Here is a 27,937-nt window from a genome sequence, read left to right as displayed (position 1 = left end):
TTGTTATTTGTATTTATAATTAAAATGTGCACTAGCATTTCATTGGAACTTCTGTGTATGAGTCTCCCTTCCTAGTCGAAACAGCATTGCCAGCTTGTGATTAATCCCTCACTATAATTGTGATTGGAGCTTTGTACTTTTTTTTTTCGCTAGGTAGGTCTAAAATGTGCAGTTTTAAAATAAACATATAAGCCTACAGTAGCAAACATGTATTTTATTTTTAAAACATGATATCTGGTACTACACTGGGACATTTTCCTCGGTCATTTCAGCATGGTGCTGGCTGAAAGCATGCCAGTGAATAGGGGAAGCAGCTGGTTGGTTAATGACAGGACATAAGCTGTTGAAGGGGTGGGGACAATTTCACCCTCTGGGTGAAATGATCAAGGAACACTAAGCATGGCTTGCAAAATAATTCTTTAACCTGGTGTGGTACCAGATGTTTTAAAACAAAACTAAGGGAAACAAACCTCTGTTTGTCTTTCCCAGCAGATTTCAGTAGTTTTTAAAATTCGTCTTTGAAAAGAGTACGCTTCTTCTGGTTAGGTTGTATCCTGGAGTACTTGTGCTGTCAAGTTAAAAGGCGTAATTCTTTAAAAGGATCTCTTTAGCACCCAACAGCCTTACTAAATATAATTTAAAATAGCAATTACTGTGACATTATCCAATTCATTAATGATTTATAATTTATTAGATTTATTTCAGTCAAATCATGTCAATACGTATAAGCCATCAAGGTGCTTTACTAACTGCAGCATTGAGTATAATTGTAGTGTCAGTAAAAGATTTGTTCTTTCTTCAGTCCAGTAGAGAAAAGGCTCACTAACTAAATAACATTACATTTGGTTAAGCTGTGAATTAATACAGTGCAATGGAATAGGAGTGACACTTTCTTCAAGGGTTTATTTTTGATCAACTATATTTGCAGTAATTGGAAAAGCTTGGCATCTGTACTGTACATGTTTCTATGGTAACTTCAGGGATTTTTTGTGTTGCGTTTAAATGGATAGCCCAGTGTTTAATATATGTCTGTAATTGATGTGTGAGTTGAGAGCTGTCTGTGTAACTGCTGACACACAATGACAAAAATACTGTCTTTTTTAATTTACTGGCAGTCATGGGGAAGATGCAAATGGTCCATATATTTCCCACCAAACTATATTGTCTGTCTTTGCCATTGTGTGCTCCTAATTTAAGATGACCTTTTCTTGTCGTGTATTCTGGAAACACACAGCCTTCTAGATTTAATCTGCTAACTTTGAAGTCCGAGGAATTGCTCTAGTGACCTTTTGCATGGTGTAGTTTTAATACCAAGCTATTTTGCAAAAGCTCAAGTAAACACAAGAGAGCTAATTACTTTAGAACTCAGAGGACAGCAAGCTCTAATGAACAGAAAACATCTCAGGGCATTTAAAACATTCACAGAAAGCATGAAAAATCCCAAAAGAAAACAAAATACACACAGAACATGCCAGATTTACAGATGCAGAAAATTGTTGAGATTGTCTTGAGGGAAAGGATAGGAAGGAACAGAGATTTGTTAGAATTTAGCAGTATGTAAAAAGTGCACCAGGGCCTCTATGAAAACACAGAATATATAATGGAACTATTCATTGCTGACATACTTAAAAACATTGTTTTGTTTGCTGTTAGAAGTAACCATGGAAATAACCTTTAGAAGAAAATGTGATGTACCCAGAGGCCAAAATGCCAAAGAATAACAACATTTATTATTATTTATTTCTTAGCTGACACCCTTATCCAGGGTGACTTACAATTGTTACAAGATATCACATTATTTTTACATACAATTACCCATTTATACAGTTGGGTTTTTACTGGTGCATTCTATATAAAGTACATTGCTCAACGGTACAGCAGCAGTGTCCCCACTGGGGATTGAACCCACGACCTTCCAGTCAAGAGTCCAGAGCCCTAACCACTACTCCACACTGCTGCCCTAAGCAGCAGGAAAAGTAAAGCTACACACAAAATAGGATTTAGTACATATATTGTACCCACCTGCTTACCTCATTCACTGTCGTTCATACATGTCCTTCTCCCACCCCACCTATGTCCCTTAATTTATTTTGTTTTGATATGAACTAAAACTGCATATGGGTATAATGTTCTGGTGAGGGATTAGGCCACATGAAGGAATCCCAGTTTTCCTCTGTTGCACCACCATGAGACGAGCTTGCTTTCCCAGCCTCAATCAACCATCAGACCGATTGCAGGTGGACCAGGTGACCAACAGTATTCCAACTTTACTGTTGTGTGTCTTAATTTTGTCAGATATCTTAATGTTGTCACACCCTATCTCACCAGTTGACTGGGTAACTGAAGGCAGCCCAGGTGCTGATAGTTTTCCCCTAGGGGGGCAAAGGCCGTGTCAGCAGTTGGTTGAAGACAGGGTGGTGTCCTAATAATGTGTGATTTTGTGATGTTTAATAAATATGTTTGCTGCAGAATTGTTGACCTGCTCTGTGTGAATCTCACTTTCCTATTTGCCAGGGGGTGAGGGGGAGGGAAGGTGGATGGTGAATAGAATTCCTCATGAAACACTTTGTAACTTGTGAACAGAGGGAATTTCTGGAAAATGATGAAAGTGAAATACTGGTTTTAAACTTATTGAGGCAGTTTCGCCCTCAGTGCTACCAATCTGTACTTCAGATATAATTTGTAATTTAAACATGTTTAGCATGTGATACGAAAAGGTTACTGTAGGCAGGGATGTATGTATTATTCTGTAATACAGACAAGATGCTTGTTATTTGCAGAGCACAACCAAATACAATATCATTTCAAGCTATTTAGCCAACCATCTCCCAGACACCCATTCTCTTTTAGTTTAGTTTGGTTTCTAACCTTATCTTTTTTTTATTTTTACTAACTTAAGAATTATGTGCTTCTGGGTCCTAAGCTGATAGTACTATAAAGTGAATTCCGTTTCAGTTTGGAAAAACATCCTGTTTAATTTCAATTTTACATCTTGTCTTGCTTTTGATAAACATAACATAATCATAACCTCTAATGTGTACTAAAGTTACCCTGTGCATTGGATTTTGGGGGTTGGGCTTAGCCTTCTGATGGAGTGTGTCTGGTGAGTTGCACCCAATCACAATAGAAGGAGCTTACATCATGTAAACAACATAAGCAGACAGAATTCGTAGATGGCAGCGGTAGCCATGGAGACTCTGTTTGATAGACACTGCTGTGAGTACTGTCTTGTAGTTATATTTGAGAAGCTAACATGTGAGTGGAGTCTATAGACCAGGAGTCTCCAACGTTGACTCTTCCGCTTCTAGTCTTTGTTCCAGCTCTTTTCTAAATTGTTTAAATGAACCAATATATAATTTAACTTGTTAAATCTGGAGTGAAATGGACCTCCAGGACCGTGATTGGACACCCCTGCTATAGAATCTGCAAGTAGTGGAAGACATGGTGGTCATATTCAAGTTTCTCCAGAACAGAACCCCAGCAAAGAAGCTTCTAATTATCATCCTTCACCTTCCATAGCACACCATTTCAGCAGAAATTAAAGTAGCAAGTAGCTCTCATCGGCTTTCTAGTTTGTATAACTGTTTTTCGAGGAGTAGTGGTAGCTCGATTGTCCAGAAGACAATATAGTACAGTATTGTGATAAATTATAAATATTCCCCCGATAATTAATTTTCTAGGGGTCATCTCACCTAGGCTGCACTGGGCCTCCCCTCCTCGAGGATGCTCCCATCATAACTCATTTAAAGAAAAGTGATGAACATACTATATGCCGTATTTTCGATTATACCACAATATAGACATTTCAATCTCCATCAAAGTGCATTTGACAAATACGTGGATAGGAACAGATTGATGAGGGCTAGAACATGGGTGCCACGGCGCTCACAAAACACATTGAAAGCCATCAAAACTCTATCATTCCTGCATCATTTACTGCAAGGCAAAACACTGCTTAAATAATAGCTGTAATTGTTTTTTAATTTAAGCTGTTATACGATTATTGTAAATGACCTTCCAAACAAAGCTCCACTGTGAATGATTTGTGGTATAACAGTGGGAAGTCCCTGTTGTTTCATGTATAAAAGATAAAGCACTCCTTGGTTTCATTAGTACTGTAAGCTGATACACAGTATGGGTAAAAATAAAAAAAGTATTGGTTTGTGGTGCTTGTGGATAGGACAAATTTTAGTGTCTGTTTTTACACCTCTCAGACCACTTACTTACTAAATATATTGGTGTCCCTGAATAGACAAATGTTCACTCTTCAAATATATTCAAATTACTATAAGGAGCAAACCCTCTCACAGGAGCAGTGTTACTCTAACATGTTATTCATCCCTGAATATCCCTGAATAGAAAATGATCACCTCTTGAAAAATAGACAAAGGTTTTCAAAAGCGAGACTCCATAAAAATGCAGTGGCACCCCACATATTTTCCATTTACTACCTAAATCAGAATGATTGGGTTGGATATTGGAGCTAAAAGCTGTGTGTTTGAGACCTCAGCTCATTCACTTTAACTTCACCAGAGCCCCAATGGAAAGCCCCTACTATACAGACATACAAAATCAATTGAGGTTGTTACACTGCAGGAAAAGGTACCTGGGGCAATTAAAGAATAACTAATCTTTTCAAGAACTTATTTTAAAATATAGCCTTGAAATTAAACAAGTATGAACCATCTTAGTCTGTATTTTATTTTATGACATACCATTATTTTGAAATTTCCTTACGAATCCCATAAAGATTATGCACACTCATTAATGAGGATTTTTTTTTTCTACAAGACTCTTGCTAATACAGAGATATAAAGTTAATTTTTCAAATTATGCCCTGGACTGTACTATACACCCAAGGTCTCAATTTGCAGTAATATTTAAATTCACCAGAGTTGACATTACATTTCTATAGCTGCTATCCATATATATTTCATTATAATGGTCTGGTTCAGATTATAGATCAATTCAGACTTCTGGTGTTCTGACTCATGGTTACGCTATCATAAACCACAAATCGAGTCATATTGTGGAGTTCTGTTTGCATGTGATGTATATAGATATAAACAAAATGAAACTTGCCACCTTAGATACAGTAGGAGAACATATAGATGACTATTAACTTGATTTTGATATACTTGCCATTTTAGATTGAATCCACTGCAATGTTTATTTGTATTACTACTGTAGAAGTGTGTGGGGTTAGAAGACAAAAGCATGAAGCAATAATATTATCCAGAGATAAAAATGAATATACAAATACTTTTTTTTATTCTGCATTTACACAGGTTATCTGAATATACATGAATTACTGGCATACAGATGTACACATTTTAATCCCGCCACAGTGACACTGTTAATCATCAGACTGGCTCCATGGTACAGGTACATGTAAAGAAAACTAAGATACATTTGTTACAAGTCTAACCCTACTCGCTATAACTGAAAGATGTGCTGTATTTTTGGGATTGTAAATTATTGTTTGAAAAAAAAAAAAAAAAAAGGTTTGAAGGGTTGAGTCCAGCTGTTTGGCTGACACGACAGTATTCCATTCTCTAGGTGATGCACAAGGCCTGCATCACTTTGGCGCTATTTAATCATGGAACAATGGATCGGTTTATCTTTTGCTCTCACAGCATCAGACATGGTAAAAGAACATTGCTGGGCATTTATTTCAGTGTGTTTTCTCTTCAGTGACCCAGTTATGCATCTCTAAATTTAAAGTACAGCTGTCTGAATGGTGGAGGAAGTGCAGGTGTATAAAAACCCTTACTGGTGAGACGTTCATATCAAAATCAATTACTCACACATCGCCTCCTCACACAGTTAGAGAGAGGTTTCACTTTGAGCATTGCAAAAAAGACCTTTTATAGTTGATTTGGGGGAGGGGTTCTTATATCTCAAACCCAAATCAAAAGAAAACAAGCAGCTATAATCCTCGCCAAAGCTTTCCAAATTATTTGATTATGGTGATCAAAGAAAAAGGTGTTTCTTTCAACCATCAATGGTATTTTTTAAGAAGGGCAGCTAAACATTGAGTCCCTCTGTTCAAGTTGTGGAATTATTGCTTACCCCAGTAAAAAAAAAAAAAAAAAAAAAAAGTTTCAGATTCTTATTAATGTATACTTCTTACTTCAAAGTGACATTTTTACTATTATTTTTCTAAAAATAGAAAACACCCACTATTAGAAAACTAGAAATAAACAATTAAAGAAAATCTAAGAGCCCTTGAATTCTTTTTCTAGGTCATTTATTATAGTTTTGTTCAATGTGTGTTTAAAATAATTATACCAATGACACTTAAATAGCTTAGTGAATTTCCAGTAAAATAGTCAATACAATTTTTGGAGAATAATCTTCAGTTTAAGCACTGTATCTCAACAATCTGCCTAACTGTTGTTAGTGAGACAGATCGAGTTACCCGAATTGTTTTAACTCAGGGCACAGCTAGGCTTCCACTGATTTAAGCCATTACATTGGATGAATTCTTTCAAAATGTTATTGGTCTAATAGGATGTAATTCATCACAAGTCTGGCCTAATAAAATCTCCTAAGCAAAGATATTTACATAGTAATCTTTCATTTTGCTACAATGATGTTACTAAAACCATAACAGGCAAAGAGCTAGATTTTCATATGATTTCTAAATCACTAGCACAAGATTTTAGGAACGTTAAAATTACACCCAATAAATACAGTTACCAAGCCAGAAATAAGTTGAGTTGTTTCTTGTTAGTTTTATCATTTTAAGTGTATTTTCCTTGATGTAAATAAATTCAGCAAATGACAAAATCAACTCTCCTTATTTAAGAAGCTATGGCCTATAATGGGGGACTGCCCAAGACAGATGGAAATGAGCACTGTCTATGTTTGAAAAGTCAGATCTGAAATGAGCACTGTCTATGTTTGAAAAGTCAGATCTTTCAAAGTATTCACAACCTTTTCTTTATTCACGCTGCAGACACACAGCTACTCTTCTAGTTTAGTAATGTGGGAACGTACTACTTATTGATAATCATCAATGCTAATGTGAGGAGCCAAATGTAGAAAAAAAGTGCAATGACACCAATAAGGATACATTTTACAATTCTCATTTTTTTAGCCTAGACTTTATGACATTTTAAAACCTCAAGTGTATCTGCTATCCCTTTTGAGTACAGGGGAGCTGGAGGGATGCTATTTCTGGCCTGATGTCCACTTTGTGGGCTCATAACTCAGAAACCAATTACCCTGTGACACTGACAATGCATATATATTTATTGTTGTTAGATAACCTGGAGAAACTAGAGAGATGGCAATAGCTTTATTTTTATTGCCATTGTTTCTACATGTGCCTCCATCGCATTGAACTAGAAGAGCAGTTCTGTTCTGCAGAAGAGAGTATTAAGAAGAGGTCTTGAATACTTTGAAAGGTCTGATCTCTCAAACATGCCCCCTTTTCAGGGCTTGTTGTCATCTGTCAGAGGCACCCTCCCATTATAGGCTGATAAATTCCAAAAATAATGAAAGTTGAGAGCTAATATGTTGGTATTCTTCCTAAAACAGTTCCAGATACATCCATATGCTATATCAAAAGAACCCAAGGCAGCCAGGTGGGGACCATTGATGTGGAATGACCAAGTAAGGGTTGTAATGGCTGAACCACATGACAAGTGTTGGTCTTATTAGAAGAAGCACCATTTCTTCCTAATAGGCAATTGCTAGTAATACAAAGTTTCAGTGGAGGCTACTTCAGAGTCTAAGCCATTTATTTAGTCAATTTGTGAGCTCCCTCATTGAATCGTGGTCTTTGCTGACATGACTATGGACAGGTGAACAGAAACCAGCTACGTAGATGGGAGTAGGTACAGGGAGTTTTGGAAAACATTAATTCTCCAGCAACTGAATCTGTACTTAACAAACAGATATGGGAAATGTTTGTTTTCAATAGCAAAAATGTGAAAATGTTACCATTTGTTTCTGCACCCCAATGCATTCTTTTTACACAAGAGAAACAGATGGCTTAGTGCAGCACATCCTCTCAACTACATTATTATCTCAACATCATTTAATACAATCAACTACAGTACAGTATGATCAACTGTGGTGTCTAGGGTGCTGTGATTAATGTTTGTTTGTTGCTATTTATAGCAGTGGAACCTGTTTACTATAGTCTGCATAGAAACACTCATGCCAACAATCCAACCAATAACCAGGATATTTATACCTGCAAGTTTCATTGACTCACTGAAATCTACCTGTCAGTATTTCTTGGTTTGACTTTAGAATTGATCATTTTTACCGGTAATGGAAAAAATCTGTTTTCTGTTGTCCGCAAATACCTACCAAGCAATATCTTTGAACACCTCAAAAAATAAAATAAGAGTTTAATATGCATTTATTTACAACATCTTGATCGCTGTTGATGCTGAAGAGATTTTAACTTCTTGATCCATAACCTCCTACAGTTTAGTTTACAATCTATAAATTATTCTTAACAAGCTCTCCAACTAAAATTAAGTTTTCAACATGGATGTGTTTTTAAGGATAATATTCCAGTAATTAGAAGGTCAAGCTGGGTGATTATTAGATCAGACTGATCTGTAATCATTAGTCATTTCTGTTATTTCTATTCAGTTAGGACAATCTTGTGTTAAATAACCACCTTTATTATGATACAAAATCTTACAGATTTCCAAAATATTGAACCCAAACAATGAAGAAAAAATAAAAAGTAGAATAAAAAAACCAAAGAATAAAATAATAAATCTATGCAACGTGTTCAACCCAGTGAACCAAAAATATTAGGCAGAGGATCATCGTTGATGTTAAAAGCTCTATTCATATTAACTGCATTAATTAGCCAAACACTTTAGTTCTTACCATACATAAACATATGTATATATGTTACTATATAGTACTTATGATAACCTAATGAACTATATCTGTGACCTATTTTTTAAATTGATAACCTTTAGCAAGACATGTGACATAGCCACAATAAAGAATAGCTGGTACTGAAAAATATAGCTTTATACGTCCTCACGTGTTGCTATAACTGTTTAAATAACGTACCTGTAATTTTTTCTTTCATTGTTAACATCCTGACAACTTTTTACACTTCTAACTTTAGAGTCTGTTTCAAAGTTATTTTCAAAATGGCCTCTCTAGTGCACTGGGGTTTGAGATTTGTCCTCTAAATCACTGCAGGAAGTGTGATTTAAAAAAGAAAAAAAACATAAGGGGCTTTTCCATACCACATCATGGATCGTTATTGCTGTGTTACCTGTTTGACAATGTGACAATTTGACAAATAAAGGTACGTTATTTAAACAGTTGTAGCAATACGTGCTATATTTTTCAGAAACTTGCTACTTACTCTTTAAAGTGGTATATATGTCAACAGTTTATATAAAAATCCTTAAAAACACATCAGTCTTTTTAATGGCTGGATCACAGATCCCAATGAGGATGAATCAGAAGATACCTTAAGTAGGTGGTCAAAGATTATAGCTAATCCGGTTCTGTGAAACCTTAATGTAAAATGGCTGTGCAACCAATGTAAATATCTCATGAGTTAAGATTGGAAAATACAGAACACCAAATAAAGCAAAACATATTAACTGAGAAGCATTAAGCTGAGTACTTTAACTATCTGTAGTTAAAAACATGTGCAGCCATGGCTGGTTAACTGAAATTAATATATATATATATATATATATATATATATATATATAATATATGAATGTACTGGTCTGTACAAGAAAATTTCGGACGACTGCAATGGCAATGTTGAATTCAAAATTTGCTAGAAGTTATATCAAGAAAAGACCATTTCAAGATATCCTATATATATAACCAACAGATACAACAGAACCTTAAAGTATTTCTACATGTCAAAGGAATGTGATTCGGGGAGTCTGTGTGGTCCAGTGTTTGGAGTCTGTGTGGTCCAGTGGTTAAAGAAAAGGGCTTGTAACCAGGAGATCCCTGGTTCAAATCCCACCTCAGCCACTGACTCACTGTGTGACCCTGAGCAAGTCACTTAACCTCCTTGTGCTCCGTCTTTCAGGTGAGATGTAATTGTAAGTGACTTTGCAGCTGATGCATAGTTCACACACCCTAGTCTCTGTAAGTCGCCTTGGATAAAGGCGTCTGCTAAATAAACTAATTATAATTATTAATTATTGATTGCGGTCTACTCTTTTCTCCTTTGTTCCACTAAAGACACCTTCAAGTCATCTTGACCTTTTTTCTAAAGAGGCCGGTCTACCGACATCGGACTGAAGCCCACTCCCAAAATGAACATATTGCATATTGATGTATGATTTCCTTATTGGACACCACAGATCCACGATATTCCTGACTCTCTTCATCAAAATATGGTTATTGGCATTGATGTTTAATCTATAACAAAAAGTTCAATTCATTGGCACATGTCAAAAGACTCCACAAACTGTGATTCTTTACAGACCCAGCAAGAATAGGTAAAATAGCCCGATGTTGCATAATAACCATGATTTATAAGTCTGTCTGTACAATGTCAGACCTTTGTTGGCTTGAAAAAGTCCTTTCATTGATTTATTGAATATTCAACCAGTCCTCTTTTATAGTCTCTCGATGTCCCTGTATTTCTTTCTCAGGATGGACACCTGGTCTTTGAAGAGGACTGGGTCCAGCCTCATCTGCGAATGGAGCAGAGGCATGAACCCGAACCAGCTGCTGAAGGAGTTCATGCAGGCCTGCCGCTGTGCAAAGTGGTCCGGGTCAGCCCAGCGTGAGGTCTTGGAGCCCTGTAGAGAAGCAAGAAGAAGCAAGTACAGATATCGGATTAGCAACGTTCAAATTATACCACAATGAAACCAAATACACTAAGACTAGATAGTGACTAAAATTCACTAAGCATTAGCGAAAGCTTTATTGTTAAATGTGTATTGCCATTGACATTTAATTATTCTTTTTACCACTGTAACAGGGCGAGGTACATTGTTTTGTTTATTTATTTTAGAATGGGATTTCCCCCTCCTCCCCTGTGTTATTTTGTATTATTATTATTATGATTTATTATTATATTTATGTCGGCAAGCGCCGTATGTTTTACTGTTTTGTATTTTGACGGCGTAGCCAGTTTATTTTGTTTAGCGTGGATGGGTAGCCCCATCCACAACACAATTAGTAAACTCGTGCAGAAGGTGGCCATCTCCCGAATTAATTAGGTGATTTAATTTGTTGCTAATCGGGAGATGGTCACCTGTTATAAAAAGCCTGCAGCTCTCCAACTCAGGGTGGGGTGTTTTAGGAGCGGAGAGAGAGTGAGAGGAGTGACGGAGAAAACAAGTGTAAAATTAACATTGGAACAGTGAAGGCAATCTGCCCAGCCTGACCTGTGTTTTATTTATTTTGTGTGCGTGATCTGTTTTTGTTAAACCTTTTTATTTTGCTCTGTGAGCACAGTGTTTTGTGTTTGAATATTTTATTTATGTTTGTATTATTTAAATAAAACGGCACCGCCGTGTCCTTTTTGTTGCAACTGCAGTATTGGTGTCAGTTTATTTTCTTGCCTGCTTCTGCCGTGACGTCACCACTCAGCCACCCTGTCACAACCACATTATCACAAAAGCCACTTCACGACATTTACACATTTCAATTTGCACAAAGGAGAATGAATCCCATGTACTAAATATTTTCAGTCACAATTTTTCATTATGTATTTGCAGCTGCAACAAACCATGCATCATCCAAAAAGGACAGAGCAAAACAAGATATTTTATTGGTTGGTTGGTTGCTTATTTTTGTTTTATTTTACTTTAATTCTGCAGATTAAGATTTTTCAGCTGCAATGCTATAGATGAACTGCTACTTTGTAGTACTAAATAACTTCCAATTGGAGATCCTATGCTCTGTATTTCAGTTAAGTAATTAAATGTTATGAAATAAATAGTACTACTCTAATGATTCCACCCCAAAATGTATGTCTGCATCTAATATGAGATTTCTTTTTAATTCCGCAGATCAAATTCCACCCCAATTTTTCACTTAACTCTAATTTGCCTTTTAGATGAGTTTTTACGATGTTCCCAATGCTGTATAATGCCAGACTACACTTTACAATGCTTTTAGTAAATAGGCAGTAGGGGTTGCTACAGGAATTATAAAACTAAAGAGAGTAAATAAATAAGTGTCCCTGTTGCCTCAGCAATTAGGACATTAATCAACACTGAGATCTGCAGTCATCAGTCTACATTCAGCCCAGTGATCGATCAGGTCCTGCACACATTCCAACTAGCAGCAGCCAGCTAGCCAATATGAATCAGGGGTATGCTTTACTTTATGGGTCGATTCACACTGAATGCTATGCAGGACAACCAACACTTCTCTGTATATTTGGATTTATATTTCAAACTAGGAGACCCAGCAGTGAGATATGTGATGAAACAGGAGATAAATCCAATAAGAGACAAGGTGATATTTGTGTACATATGTGGAGCAACAATGTGTCCTTGAAAGGCAACAGAGACAAACAACTGAAGAAAAACAAAGTTGACAGATGAGTAAAAGAAGTTACAAAAAATACAACTTTTGATATCCAATATAAATTGTGGTTGTGTTTAATTTCACAGAACACATTATATCAAAATAACAAATCAATGTGGCTCAACCTAGCGTCACTGAGTTGTTGGTGGTAATTAGAACTTGCAATCATTTATTTAGCATGTTGAGTTTCGTGTTGCTGGACCCAGTTCCTGTTATAGCTATAGCAGAAACAATACGCCAGGTGATAAAATGTTATGATTTTTGTAGATTTTTTTTGTCCCCTCATGTTAGCACTGCCTCCTAAGAGACTGTAAAATCAGAGGTTTGTTCACTAGCCTGTTTTAATTCCAGTGAGATCCAGCTTGAAAAGAGCGGGCTGGCAGTCAGAAGGACAGATGAATCCTGGCTATCTTGATAAATCGCAGCAGGGAGACAAGGTAGCCTTTGTCCCATAGCTTGGGCTTGGGAGGAGAGGAGTATTACTGAAAAGTATCTGTCAAATATATTGAGAAATAGATTTTTCCCTTGTGTTCATCATACAAGATACTATATAGTGCACTGTATTAGTATGTCTGATACCCCTTCTCCACTGGAAAATCCGACCTGTGAGAGCTCGGTACGGCACGGGTACAGGTGGTTCATCACTGGCTATTTGTCAAGCCGAGCGAGAACCAAACCGTGAAACTCCAGCCTCACAAGACATCTGAATCCGGCTGCGAGCTGAGCCAAGCCAGGATAAGGATTACGAAATGACAAGTTAAGGATTTACATAATTACGTTGCGTCAGTCAGTACACTCCACAAAGACAAACAACATGCCGGGCAGCGAGTGTGATGAGAGAAAAGTTCAGCCTTGGGATGCTGGGGAAGTGCAGGCTCTAGTTTCTATGTGGGCAGATAGAAGTGTTCAGGAAGATCTGGAGTTGTGTGTCAGAAATGAAAAAGTTTATGTCCGAATTTGTGACAAATGGATTTAAACCACGGGTACGGTACACTTAACAACACACTCAAAAACACAACATTCGACCAAATTTCTCATCCTTGACCTTTATTATATTAATATAAAAATAAAAAAATACGGAAAATAAAACAATTATAAATTTATTTACAAAAATGTAGTAAATCAAAATACAGCTGTAGTGTACATACAACTACAGCTCTCGCTGCGCTCACACAGCTTCTTTTATTAAACACCCAAATACAAAACAACTCTAGAAAAAAATGAAACTATCCTTAAAACAGGATATCTTTGGCAAATCGAATTTTTAAAACCTTATTTTTTCCCCTACAACAGTACTGATTGAACTTTATTGATATATTTTGTGGATTATAAAGAAATTCCTAAATATATTTACAAAATATATTGATACAAGATACAGCTGTAACGTTGGTAAATAAATTTTGAACACCATTTGTTTGCGCACCTTTTGGCAAACTGAGTTAATAACAATAATTAATAACAACTGTCTTTCATTGTGTGTGATGTCAGTAGCACGGCTCGGCTCTGCAGTGGAAAAACAACCCAGGCTCCCCTTAACCGCACAGTGAGGGCTCGGTATGGCCCTGGCATGGCTTGGTTGTACAGGGGAAAAGAGGTATGTGTCCACCCCTGCTTTTAAGAGAGTATGGTTATTTTGTGCACAGTAAGCTACATTAGATAAACAGAATTAAATGTACTAAACTGCACTAGACTTTAATAATTTGTTATGTTTGAATCATTTTGGTAGCAATTTCATGGAGTACACTGTACAGTATGCTGTTCCATTGGGATTAACAAAGCACATGTAAACAATCAAATCCAATCAGTAATTTAGTGCAGTATATTGTTCACTGCACTGAAACGTGTGTGTTACAATCACAATCTTATAGTGTTCACATTTTACTATATATGTTATTTGGTATTTATAGTATTAGAGACTTTTTACAACGTCTTTTTACAACTATGAGTGTACCGATAATTACATGATTTAACCCCAACCCTAACCCAAACCCTATTGGCAATAAAGGTTCTGTAAATTCTCATTTGAATATCTGAATGCTTACTTAAGTGAAGTAGTCTTTTATCAAAACCGGCATCTAAAATAGAATTCAAGAATCTACAAAATGTTTTCTGATGGGCTGTGTACATTTGGTTTAGACATTTGAAAAACAGTACTGCTCCGACCCGACAGGAAAACAAATGAGTGAAAATCATCCTGATTCATAGTAAAACAAGACCTGTATTTACAGTAATGTGTGGTCAGCTGCTCTTTCCTGTCAGATATACATTTACAAATGAACAAGAAGCAGCACCTTGAATAAACCTTAAATACATTGGGTCAAGTTTCAGGGTGTGTTATTTGATATTATGGGTTTAACCCTTCAGGTACAACTGACATATGTGTTCCACAAATACAAGTATGCTAACTTTCTTATTGTTGCAATGAGGTGCACAAAACAGGTTTTAACATTTACTGACAGGTAGGATCTGGTCATCCATATTGTCAGTTTCCTTGTGATACCTGAGTCACACGCAAATGTATTTAAAAAAGAAACCATTTCAACAAGCACTGTATTCCTTGTATACCTTAAGGGGTTAAAGTATGGGCAAAACTGTTATATGGAAATGGAAATCTGTCTTAACGTGCTTTAACATTGTACACAAGTATAAATAAAGTATAAAAAATGAAAAGTCTCCCAATTAAGCTTATAAATCAAATTAACAAGTCTAGGAGGCAGGTTTGGTGTGCTTAACACATTTTAATAATAGCAAATTTTAAAGAGTAAGTAGCGGGGTTCCAAAAAATAAAGCGTTATACATCCCCACCTGTTGCTACAACTGTTTAAATAACGCACCTGTAATTTTTCTTTTCATTGGTAACATACTGACATCTTTTTACACTTATAACTCGAAAGTCTGTTTCAAAGCGCTTTTTAAAATGTCCGCTCCAGTGCACTGGGGTTTGAGATCTGTCCTCTAAATCACAGCCATTAAAAAAAAAACAAAAAAAAAAAAAAAAAAACAAAGTGCTCTTGCTTTTCTGTTCCGTACCACATCATGGATCGTTCTTGCTGTGTTACCTGTTTGACAATGTGGGCAATAATCCTTACACTATCAGTGTGTAGTAGAGTGGCCATTTTGAAAATAAATTTGAAACAGACTTTAAAGTTATAAGTGTAAAAAGTTGTCTGGATATTAACAATGAAAAGAAAAATTACAGGTATGTAATTTGTAGCAACACGTTGGGATGTGTAACGCTATATTTTTCGGAACCCTGCTACTTAAGCTATTCTTTCCGTGTGCGTAACAGTGTACTGTATGTAATTGGTTCGGATTCTTGTAGTTCTAACTTGGAATTCTGACTGAGCATTTTTAAGTTATGAATGAAAAGATACAAAGGATATAGATTCTAATCATATAAACTGTAATAGAGAAAATAATATAAATTAATATTACTAGAATACAATACATGTATGAAAACTGTGGAGTATATACATGTACTTGTTATTTCTATTCTAATTATTTACTATCTGTATAATCACAGTTGGTAGAAATAGAGCACTGTTGCTTTAAGAAGCGTCACTTAAGCCTTTGAATGTTCCTCTGAATAATAAAGAAATAAAGAAACATGGAAATGGAAGACCTAATAAAGAAGTTGGAGCAGTCGAGTGCTGCAAACCGAGAGGCAAACCGGGTACAAAGACAAGAGTGGGGGTTGCCAGACCCGGACTATATTGTGTCTGGATCTTTATTTCAAATGGGCAAAACGAACCTCAGCCACAAGGCGCTCTCTCTCGCTCGCTCTCTCTCTCTCTCTCTCTCTCTCTCTCTCTCTCTCTCTCTCTCTCTCTCTCTCTCTCTCTATATATATATATATATATATATATATATATATACAGCTCTGGAAAAAATTAAGAGACCACTGCAAAATTATCAGTTTCTCTAGTTTTAGTATTTATAGGTATGTGTTTGGGTAAAATGAACATTTTTGTTTTATTCTATAAACTACTGACAACATGTCTCCCAAATTCCAAATAAAAATATTGTCATTTAGAGCATTTATTTGCAAAAATGACAACTGGTCAAAATAACAAAAAAGATGCAGTGTTGTCAGCTGGCCATGACAGGGTCTTGATCTGGTGGTCCTCCATCCACACCTTGATTGACCTGGCTGTGTGGCATGGAGCATTGTCCTGCTGGAAAAACCAATCCTCAGAGTTGGGGAACATTGTCAGAGCAGAAGGAAGCAAGTTTTCTTCCAGGACAACCTTGTACTTGGCTTGCTTCATGCCAAAGCTGCCCGATTCCAGCCTTGCTGAAGCACCCCCAGATCATCACCGATCCTCCACCACATTTCACAGTGGGTGCGAGACACTGTGGCTTGTAGGCCTCTCCAGGTCTCCGTCTAACCATTAGACGACCAGGTGTTGGGCAAAGCTGAAAATTGGACTCATCTGGGGGTGCTTCAGCAAGGCTGGAATCGGGCAGATTTGTCTTTGTGAAGGACACATGAATCAAGCCAAGTACAAAGTTGTCCTGGAAGAAAACTTGCTTCCTTCTGCTCTGACAATGTTCCCCAACTCTGAGGATTGGTTTTTCCAGCAGGACAATGCTCCATGCCACACAGCCAGGTCAATCAAGGTGTGGATGGAGGACCACCAGATCAAGACCCTGTCATGGCCAGCCCAATCTCCAGACCTGAACCCCATTGAAAACCTCTGGAATGTGATCAAGAGGAAGATGGATGGTCACAAGCCATCAAACAAAGCCGAGCTGCTTGAATTTTTGCGCCAGGAGTGGCATAAAGTCACCCAACATCAATGTGAAAGACTGGTGGAGAGCATGCCAAGACGCATGAAAGCTGTGCTTAAAAATCAGGGTTATTCCACCAAATATTGATTTCTGAACTCTTCCTAAGTTAAAACATTAGTATTGTGTTGTTTAAAAATGAATACGAACTTATTTTCTTTGCATTATTCGAGGTCTGACAACACTGCATATTTTTTGTTATTTTGACCAGTTGTCATTTTCTGTCATTTTCTGCAAATAAATGCTCTAAATGACAATATTTTTATTTGGAATTTGGGAGATATGTTGTCAGTAGTTTATAGAATAAAACAAAAATGTTCATTTTACCCAAACACATACCTATAAATAGTAAAACCAGAGAAACTGATAATTTTGCAGTGGTCTCTTAATTTTTTCCAGAGCTGTGTATATATATATATATATATATATATATATATATATATATATATATATATATATATTTGGCGTAGTTGTTTTAATATCTCGCCATACTGCCACCCAGCCCAGTCTGTGCAGTCACTATTTAGCTCAGGCCACATTACATCCATTTTACCTGAAGCATGCCTACAGGATGCAGGATTGCATTACAAGCTTCTAGAGGGTGAGCAGTGATTTCCAATTAGCTGCCTGGACTGCTCCTTCAAAGCACTGTCATCAACATCTACAAGATTACCTGCTGCATCATCGTCTCCTTGTACTGCTTCTTCTGGGTCACTTTGATGGGAGGGAGTTTGGTGACTGCTGACACCAGGAAATTCATCAGGATGTCCTCACAGTTGGCCATATGGTCAACCATACTGTGAAGGCTGGTTGGTAAGTAGTGAGTGTACAGGTAGTGATAATACCTAGCGGGGACAGAAAAAAGAGGTTTAACCTTTTAGGTAAATTACAACTATTTGTGGAATAAAACAATTGGTGCAAAACGAAGCAAGAAACAATTTGTCAGTTGCAGGACAGTGCAGCAGCATTTATACCTTGCTAGTTGTATATAATTTTATTTCTTTATGAAAATGTGTCTTTGCTTTTGCACTTACTTCAAAAATCATATAGAGCATTCCAAGGCATCATGGAGTGTCATACATCGGAGGTTATAATGCCATGAGCGGAATTTTTTTTGTTTTTTACATGCCCTAGAAGTATGTTATGGCCACATCTTCTCTTAACATATCTTTTGTATAACCACTGTCCTGTCCACTGTTGAAAGTTTGTCAATTACTACATTTTTTCATTTAAGGGATAAATAGCTTTTTTGAATGGTTTTCAGCTATTATTTTTAAGCATAAACATCTCAAATAAACACTGGATTAACACATTTGACTAGTTTCACAGACCCAAACTACCAATACTCCTGGACTACCTTTTCAAAGTTAACACTAGGTAGGCTAAAATTAGTGCTAATTGAGGACTGTAAGTTTTTATACCCTTTACATTTAAAGTTGATACTTCTTGTTCAGTTAAGAAAAAGTAAAGGTTAAATCATGTACATTCTAATGCCTTCTACTTCAGTGGACTGAAAATCTAATCAAAAGGCAATATCGTGGGAGAGACCCAGTTGATAAATAAAAGGGAGTGGTTAACTCAATAAAAAATAATGTATCTTTCTTGCAAAATGCAATAAGTGCTGCAAAAAAAAAAAAAAAATGAAAAAGGCCATGTGGAATTTTCAATAGGGCAGGCAGAATTGCAGTGAGACAATATAAACCCATGTTGTTAATGCATTTACTTTTAAAAAGGAGTATGTAGCAATGCATAGGAGAGTCTTTCATGTGCATCACTAGTGATTGATCCAGAACAACACCTTTAACAAACCCATTAAGCGGGAGCTTCTAATAGATTTGACTTATTGCGAGCTGAAAAGCACCTGCAACCACAAAATAGAGCAAGGGTACGGTAGCTGTGGCAACCAAACCACCATTATCGGCTGGCATTATAAGGGGTTTAACCTTTGAATCACTCAATACAAACACCCACTGTTAATACAAGTCTACCCCAGCCTAGAGATATGCTCCTGCTTTCAAAGTGAGAAAGAAGCACTGCTGGATATAGGTGCAAATAGAAAATTGTATAGTAGCCTTGTGCATCTTGTTTAAGGTGAAAATGTATATAAATGCAGTTACTAGTGGTTTAGAAACCCTAAACAGGTTTTTAAATACCCAGACCACTAGAGAGACATTTCGAAAGCCAGCGCACAAAGGAATACTCTGGAACAAATCAGGGCCTCAGACATTTGCTCTGGAAAACAAATGAAACCCATAACTTGAACTCTCAGCCAGTAATAACACCTATACATCAGCAGCTATTTAGTTCTAACAGGTATTGACAAAACCGAGTACATTTATTTTTCTTCTACATCTTTAACATCTGCAGAGTATGGGTGTGTTGACTGAAGCTAGTGTTTAGATTGGATTGTGAGAAACATCAATGAAGTCAATAGTATTGTGTTGGTAGGCAAAAACAGATTTGAAAGGCCACTTAGTCTTCCCTCCTTTAATAAAAAACAAACAAACAAACCAACAAAATAACATTAAATCTGCAATGAAAACTCAACAGCCAATGTGTCTTCTTCATTGATAATACAGGGCAGCTGCCCACATAAGTATGATAAATCTATAGAGAGAAATCCCTCTATAGAAACCCTTAGACTCATACTACTGCTGCAGTACTCACAACTGAGCAATCCTCTTAGCATGGGCTCACATGTTTCTATACCTTGACATGTGGCAGGCCATTCCTTTATACAATATACAATAAGGTGCATTAAGTTCATGGATGTGTCAAGTCCTAAATTTTCTCTTTTTGAAAAACCTGTTTGAACGTTTAGCTAAATAAGTTATGCAAAATGTTTCCTGTCTACTACCATTTTTATTCTGGATAATTTTTTACTTTCGTAGTATACTGGTCCTGGTACAAGGTTGTACTGGTAAAAGTTTTCCTCTGGAAATAATAGATAATAGGGCAGGGCAAAAGATATCCACTCCTGTTCTTTTTTTCAAATTTCTGGTTCATTTTAATGATTCAATTATTAAAACAGCAGGTTAGCACCCCTTTACAGAAATGTGATAAAACTCTGGAATTTCTGATCCATCCAATAAATACAATTAAAAACACTTTGCTGGCCTCCTCCGAGAAATTAGAATAAAAACATGTGCTGCTCGCTGTGTATAGCACTACAGAAGTCTCTATAATGTAACAGATGGATGCCATGGTGTTTGTGTGTGTCTGTCTTGGTTAAATTAACCTACAGAGCATTTTGTTCTCATGTGTGGCAGACATTTATCATCTAGCCTGCATCATTTTTTTTTTATTTTTTTTTTTTAAAAATCTTTTTAAGTTAGTGTGCCCAATTATTTTACCCCCGATTTTGTCCCCAATTTGGAATGTCCCATTATTTGTTCTCCTCACTGCAGCAATTCCCCACACAGCTCAGAAGATCAGAAGGTTCAGTGGGTGTCCTCCGATCCCACGACCAGCCATCTTCCTCTTTTACACCCAGGAACTCGAGAGCGGATGTCAGTGAACTACCGGCCCCTGAAGGACAAACGGCAGCCCTGTAAGTGTCTGTTCTGAGCTTACTGGGTGCCTGGTCAGCAGGGTTTGCTGGAGAGCGATGAGGAGAAGATGTCCCTGATGGTTTTGCCTCCCTAATCTAGAGCCAATGCAACGCTCCCTTTTACCTGGTGAGCCACTTGGGGACCCCCGAAAGCATCATTTGAGCATTTATAGTTGTTTAACTGAAACATGACAAACACTGGGTTTGTCTGAGGACTTGTGAAAAAATGCTCTAAACTGTTAAAACTAGGGGTTTTAATCTTGACATTTTCTATTGATTGATTAATTGTCCGATCTATGATCGATTCACTGATTAATCACACCTGTTTGTTAGGGATATGAAACTGTATTATAAGACAATTACAAGTGATCACTTTTAGTGATGTAATCTGACATTTTCTTTTGAGCTGTACTGCCCATTTGCTTTTCCTTCAGCCAATACCTAAAAGAAAAAGATACGGTTTGAAAGAAATACGTTTGTTTTAATAACAAAGAAAAATCAGCTTACTTGCAGATGATACAATAAACTTGTATACAGTGAAAGGAAAGCACCGATGATCAAATGTTGCATGTTGCAGTCTATTTTTCTTCATTCTGTGATATTGTGAATTATTTGGTATCTCTTCCAGTTGCCCTTTTGCCAAGATCTTTCAACATATCTTTTTCGTGCACCGTTTTTTGATACCGCACTCAGGTAGACAAGATTAATCGTTCAAATATAATTTTATCAATCAAAGCTCACCAGTGTGATTAATAATTAATAATTAATCAATTAAAACCCCTAGTAAAAACACATACCACTTATAAATAAGGTGGCATATGTTCCTGGGGATGTAAAGGAGTACTTGCCTGTGATAAAATGATGCTCCTGTGAGAACCATGGAGAACTCATTTGTCCATTTGGAGGTGTATCCCCATCGCCCTTTACTGTTGTCCCAGTAATGACTACGAGCTGGATAGCCAACTATGCGGTCTGGAAAACTATGCCAGACAATGAAGGAAAAGTCAACCTGAGGGTGAAATTAGAAAGTTTGATTTAAAAATAAATAAACACATCAACTGTATATATTTATATTAAAAATACACTGCCAATAATTGTAGGTGGTACTAAGAAAAGAACGCAATGAATTGTCTACATTGAAATGTGTTTAATACTTACAGTTTTTATGAATTCAGCTGTAATTTCTAAGTAGTATCTAAGTATATTTTCAGCTTGTGCAGTTACAACACTGTATTACTAGGCATTATATATATATATATATATAGACCTCAAATAATTGCCGGGTCTCAAATAATCGTATGTCTCCAATACACGCCGGGTCTACTGGCAAATACTGTAAATAAACGCCGGGTCTCTATTAAACGGCGGGTCTCTGTCATTTCCATTGAAGATGAGGAAGATGAGGAGGAGCTTGAGCGTAATGAACTGCTAATAAGTGACAGCGATGAAAGTGACTCCCAGGATTAATAAATAATAATAATAGAAAATGTAATTTAAGGTAGGCCTAAATGTAATGCATATTTGTTTAATGCAATTATTACGTCATTAAAAGTTTGGATAATTTTAAGCGTGCTGAAAGTAGGCCAGATACAAACCTCTCGGTGTATTTTAACGTGTTTTGTTGTATTAACAATGTTCAAATTTGAGATTAAACAATACATTATTTTTGATAATGATACTTATTGCTTTTATTGTTCATTTTTAAAAACATTTTAGACTTTTGTATTATTATTATTATTATGATGATGATGATGATGATGATGCTGTAAGCGTAGCCTACACACCTGTGTTCTGATATCCACAGGGCTGTCTTTTAGTGGATTTAACTGTTATAATAATAATAATAATAATAATAATAATAATAATTATTATTATTATTATTATTATTATTATTATTATTATTATTATTAATAACAATGGTATATCTAATTTTGTTTTTAAATACCAATTAGTACTTCTGCTTGATCATTTTCCAATGTTTTGCATACCATATCCTTGTTAACCAGTGCATATAAAAAGACCCTAATAATACTTTCGTTTTATACTTGAGGGTGTACATTAAGAAAATGTAATTTTTCGTTTTATGCATGCTATGTAATAATTTGTTGTTTTATTTTAAAGCTGAATCTCTAATTTAAGACACGTTATGTGTCGAAACACATTATTTGTTTGTTTGTTTTACGACCATGTTTTTAAACAAATAAAGAGATTATTTTGATTAATACAAATGAGCAGGAGTTAAGTATTAATCCTGCAGAAAAAAAAATGATGAGAGTGCGACTATGAATGTCCCTACGAAACTCTTTTGGTAAGAGCTTTATGTTTGTTTAGTGCTGCAACCAATTTAATTAACATTGTAAATGAATATTACTTCCTATTAAACTTATTTAATTCATAGAAAAAATCAATAAACAGAGAGGACAGGTAACTTTGCTTAGCAACAACAGCATCGACCGAGTTTGACTACATTCAATAGAAACAACTCTACCTCATAAAAAAAACAACAAGATTGATTTCTGATTGTAAACGGGAGCAATATGACCAGAGGTAAAAAGGAGAACAGACTGTACATTGATTTCTGATTGTAAACGGGAGCAATATGACCAGAGGTAAAAAGGAGAACAGACTGTACTTTGCAGTGAAGAATAATTTATAATGAGGCGCCATAGATAGTTTTCATAGTTTTACATTTTACAAACAAACATATCCAAAAGCTGTTTATTCCGATAGCAAAGTAAAAAAAAAACACATTTCCCCTTTTTTATTTCCCAAGGTCAAAACCTCCCCCTCTGTTGCTTAAGGTGTGCTTGCCCAGCCCTTTAATAACCTGGGCCTCCCGGCCGCACCGTATCCAAGATGGCCATCCGCATGCACAAACCTCCCTTACATCTTTACCGGTAAATAAATACATTTTACTTTTAGCTTTACCTCGCTAAACATATCGTTTTTCCTGTTTTTTAAACAATAGGCCTTTTATCTTTATCTTTATTTTGGCATATATCATCTAAAAAATGGTTCTGTGGAATAAATGATGAATGACTTACCCCTGCCTAGCTATTATCAAACGATATGATATACCGGTATTTCATATTAGGATGGAAGGTGTTACATTATTCTGTAGTTACAAATGCTCTCTTTTCTGTATAATTTATTTCAGCCATAATAAAGTGCTGCCATTTAATAATTATAATTGAATCGAAAAGCAGCAGAATTAGTATTGAAAGAATCCTCTGCTGCTATGAGATTTAGGACGTAGTTTTGAGTAGTGAGCGAGGGATTAGAGTTTGGGTTTAGCTTCATATTATCATAACCTCTCTTTTTAAATCTTATGATAATATATTATTGGACTGACTTCCTGTTTTAACAAATCCTAATTTACATCAGAAAATCTTTTCATTTAGTTTTTTTTTTTTTTTTTTCCGAGCACAGTTAAACTTTGCTATGCATGTTTTTTGTAAGTTGATAGATTTTTAAAAGCCATTTTCTTTCTTTTATTTTCTTTAGAACTGTTTTCGGTTATAAAAGATTACATACTGTAATGGTGTAATAGTGGTTTGTTTAATAAAACCTTCAGACTACTCTTTTTGGCAGGCTTCTGAAGAAACACAGAACATCATTATTTTGAACCAATTTGGAATATCTTGATTAGTACCATCAATTTTATAGTGCGACTTGGAATTCATAATTATGTCTCCCCACGATGAAACAATAAAATATTTAATATGTTTACATTTTCAATGTCTGGAAAAGTTCTATGCCATCTCCTGTTAAAAGCTTTGCTTCCAAGCAGGCAAACAATACATAAATATTTCCAGGACAATAGCCAACCTAGTTCTGTTGCTACAAAATCATATACACCCATCCCTCGTTATATAGCCCCTTGCTATCCTGCAGATTTGGATATATCACGGTCCTGGAGTTGGCTCCCCATTTTTACTGTCTAACTGCGTATGCCTTATCTGCAATATACACAGGCATTTAGAATTACTGTTCGCTTTATTTCGTACTGCCCATCACAAACAACAATATACAAAACAATTAAACAAAGCAGTAATCTCGTACCATATACACACGTATCGCACAATAACACAAAGCAAATTAAATATCTATTTGCTAAAGTGTCTTTTATTTTAGCCAACGAGATGTTCACGTGTGGCAGCAATGCACTAGCAAAAGTCACAAGGCAGTGAAGTCAGCTCCCTCGCAACAAGCCTCCTATGTTGGGAATGGATTCTTTCAATGCAGCGGGTTTGTGCTTTTGAGAAAGGAGAGGAAGACTCATGAAATGAATTGGAGACTGAAGTTGATGAGAAGCAAATACCCTCTGCAGTACGAATTAAAACGGTGTGCTGCTTTTTATACGAAAAATGAGAAAAAGCGTAGAGGACTTATATTGGACCCTGACACCCCCGATAAGACGGCAAAATGCTGCCTAAATAGGATGCACATGAGGGAATGTAATTTTGTATTTCAACAGTGCTTAGATATTCTATCTGAACCCATAGAGGCTAAATCATGTTCAGCTCAGCAGGGCCAGTCGTTCTTTTAAGGCAGGAAATACATCTGTGGAGAAACACAGAGTAGAAGGTCCCATTGTCGCTGCCATGGTCAGAATAAGGAGGTTTGATTCCATTGGGATTATGACTCATAATGTATAATGTGACCAAATCATTTGACCTCTTTTGTAAAATTAATTGGGCCCAACCAACCTCCCATTTTAGATTTTATCCTGTAGCAAGCATATAGTAAACCTACCTCATTGGTTGATAAGACGGTGTCTTCATCCAAACTCAGGACTGCATCTGTCTGGATAATGTCATGGGGGAAGAAGCGACTGCTCATAGTCTGAAGAAAAAGAAACAAACAAGAGTATAATAATAATAAACTTTATTTATATTTTAATTTAAAGTCAGTTTACTGTATGTATGGATTTTGTATGAATTTCATATAAAACAATTCCTTGATCACTTGTCTTACAAAGCACATGCCTTATTGTTAAACATTCTTGTCATGCTGTTTATTTTCTAATATACATATGTTTCACTCCTATTGGTTAAAATTATCCTTGTGAACACAACTGAACTAAGCATATTGTACTCAAATTATAATGGGCCATGCACTACTGAAACTGTTCATTGTACTATTCAAATGATTTCTGGACACAATATAAATAAACTGAAAGATGTGAGGAGGTTTGATATCAAGAGCCAAAAAGCCATTGCTCACGATCGATAATGGGTTTGGGCATTGGTGATCAAAACCAATTTATTTTTTATATCTGAAGTCTGTCTCAGTAATGACATTCTTAGTTCTCAGATCATGATTGATCATTTTCCTCTATTTGGCACTTCTATACTGCTGAGACAATCCCAGCTCCCCATTTTATAGCACATACCACATATGGTTTACAGGAATTCGGTTTTTAGGAGTTGAAATGCTGAAATTCAATACTGGTACTTCTAGAAACTGCTTGTGTATACCTGTAAATACTAGAACCACTAAATGCATTAACTTGGATTGAAAAACATCACTAACCACTTGGCTGTGGAGAATGTATTTGGGTGGTTAATTTATGCATTCAGTAAAAGAGAGAAACTTCAGGGGAGAGTGTAGCAAGTATATAGAAACATATTTACACTTATGTACTCTCCTGAATTCAGGTCGAGTTGCTTTCACCATAGATACAGTTGGAAGAGCCAGCACCATCCACTCAACAGATACTGTATACAGGTACTGTGCTGACAGCAATACCAAAGAATTTACTAGATGACACAGACCTTTTATGAGTTATACTGCTGTGCTATATGGGTCTATGATGAAAGAGAACTGAAGAGCTGATCAAAGCACATTAACACAATATGTGGGTAACTGCATGTGGCAGTCTGGCTCGCAGTGGTGAGGTGGATGACGTCACGGACCAGGAAGTAACTGACACCAAAACAGTGGATGGGCGGGTGAAGCTGAATGCTGCGGCACTCAGCGTATTTATTAATAAACAAAACAAAAGATTTAACAAAACACAAAACAAAAGGGCACGAGGGCCAAACGAATGAACAAACAAACAAGTAAGTGATGTGCTGGGTAATCCAGCACGTTTTAGCAATTGTTTTTTAAATGTTGCTTTCTCTCTCCGCTCTCCCGTACTCTCCTCTACACTCAGCCCCGAGTGCAGAGAGCTGCAGGTTTATATACTCTGGCCGAGGGATTAACTAGTAGTTAATTATCTTATTATCCCTCGGCCAGAGTCTGCACGCGTTTGGTAAGGATGCATGACTGTCAGCTAGTTAAAAAATCAGTAGCTGATCAGCCATGCATCCTCACGGGGTTTTTAAATATAATAATAAAAGATGCAGCGCTTTTACACGCGCCGCAAACAAAAATACAAATAATAATACATAGAGGCGGGACACTCCGCCACACTGCAATAAAAAATAAAACAAAAAAAAACAAAAACAAAAAACTATGAAAATATAATATACTACATCCCCTACTAACTCGCCCTCCCTCTCCACCTTCTTGCCCCTCTCAGACTCTGACCTCTCCTCCCTGCTCCAGGGTCACAAACCCACCACGTGTGCCTTGGACCCCCTCCCCACTCACCTCTTTCAAGCTGCTGCTCCTGCTCTACTCCCCTTCATCTCCTCCCTCCTCAACACCTCTCTACTTTCTGGCATCTTCCCCTCTGCCTTCAAAAAAGCCTCTATCACTCCCCTCCTCAAAAAACCTACCCTCGACCCCACCTCCCTCCAGAGCTACCGTCCTGTCTCCCTCCTACCCTTCCTCTCCAAAACCCTCGAGCGGACTGTACACCGCCAGCTCTCTGCTTTCCTGTCCAACCACTCTCTGCTTGACCCTCTCCAATCTGGCTTCCGCTCTGCTCACTCCACTGAAACCGCCCTTCTGTCTGTCACCAACTCACTTAAGTGTGCCCGAGCTGCCTCTCTCTCCTCTGTCTCCTCGACCTCTCTGCTGCCTTTGACACTGTTGATCACTCTATTCTACTATCATCTCTTGCTGACCTGGGGATCTCTGGCACTGCTCTGGCCTGGTTCTCCTCCTACCTCTCCAACCGCACTTACCAGGTAA

At 36.7% G+C, this 27,937-nt stretch overlaps 1 protein-coding gene across 1 annotated transcript in view; it reads right to left on the bottom strand.

Annotated features, from left to right (window-relative positions):
* Positions 1-9,742: 9,742 nt before the first annotated feature.
* LOC117411447 (exostosin-1-like) overlaps positions 9,743-27,937 on the bottom strand; it is a 322,854-nt gene continuing 304,659 nt past the window's right edge. Inside the window, exons 9-12 of the mRNA XM_034019003.3 lie at positions 25,607-25,696; positions 21,700-21,860; positions 17,975-18,146; positions 9,743-10,772 (exon numbers count right to left, since the gene is read on the bottom strand). Coding sequence (XP_033874894.2) covers positions 10,587-10,772; positions 17,975-18,146; positions 21,700-21,860; positions 25,607-25,696 — 609 coding nt within the window. The 3' untranslated portion in view covers positions 9,743-10,586. The remainder of the gene's footprint in view (positions 10,773-17,974; positions 18,147-21,699; positions 21,861-25,606; positions 25,697-27,937) is intronic.

The sequence above is a fragment of the Acipenser ruthenus genome, chromosome 6 (genome assembly GCF_902713425.1).
Source record: "Acipenser ruthenus chromosome 6, fAciRut3.2 maternal haplotype, whole genome shotgun sequence".
In the NCBI taxonomy this organism is placed as follows: domain Eukaryota; kingdom Metazoa; phylum Chordata; class Actinopteri; order Acipenseriformes; family Acipenseridae; genus Acipenser; species Acipenser ruthenus.
The sequence above is the reverse complement of the archived record's forward strand: the minus strand, read 5'-3'. Positions and strand labels throughout refer to the sequence as shown.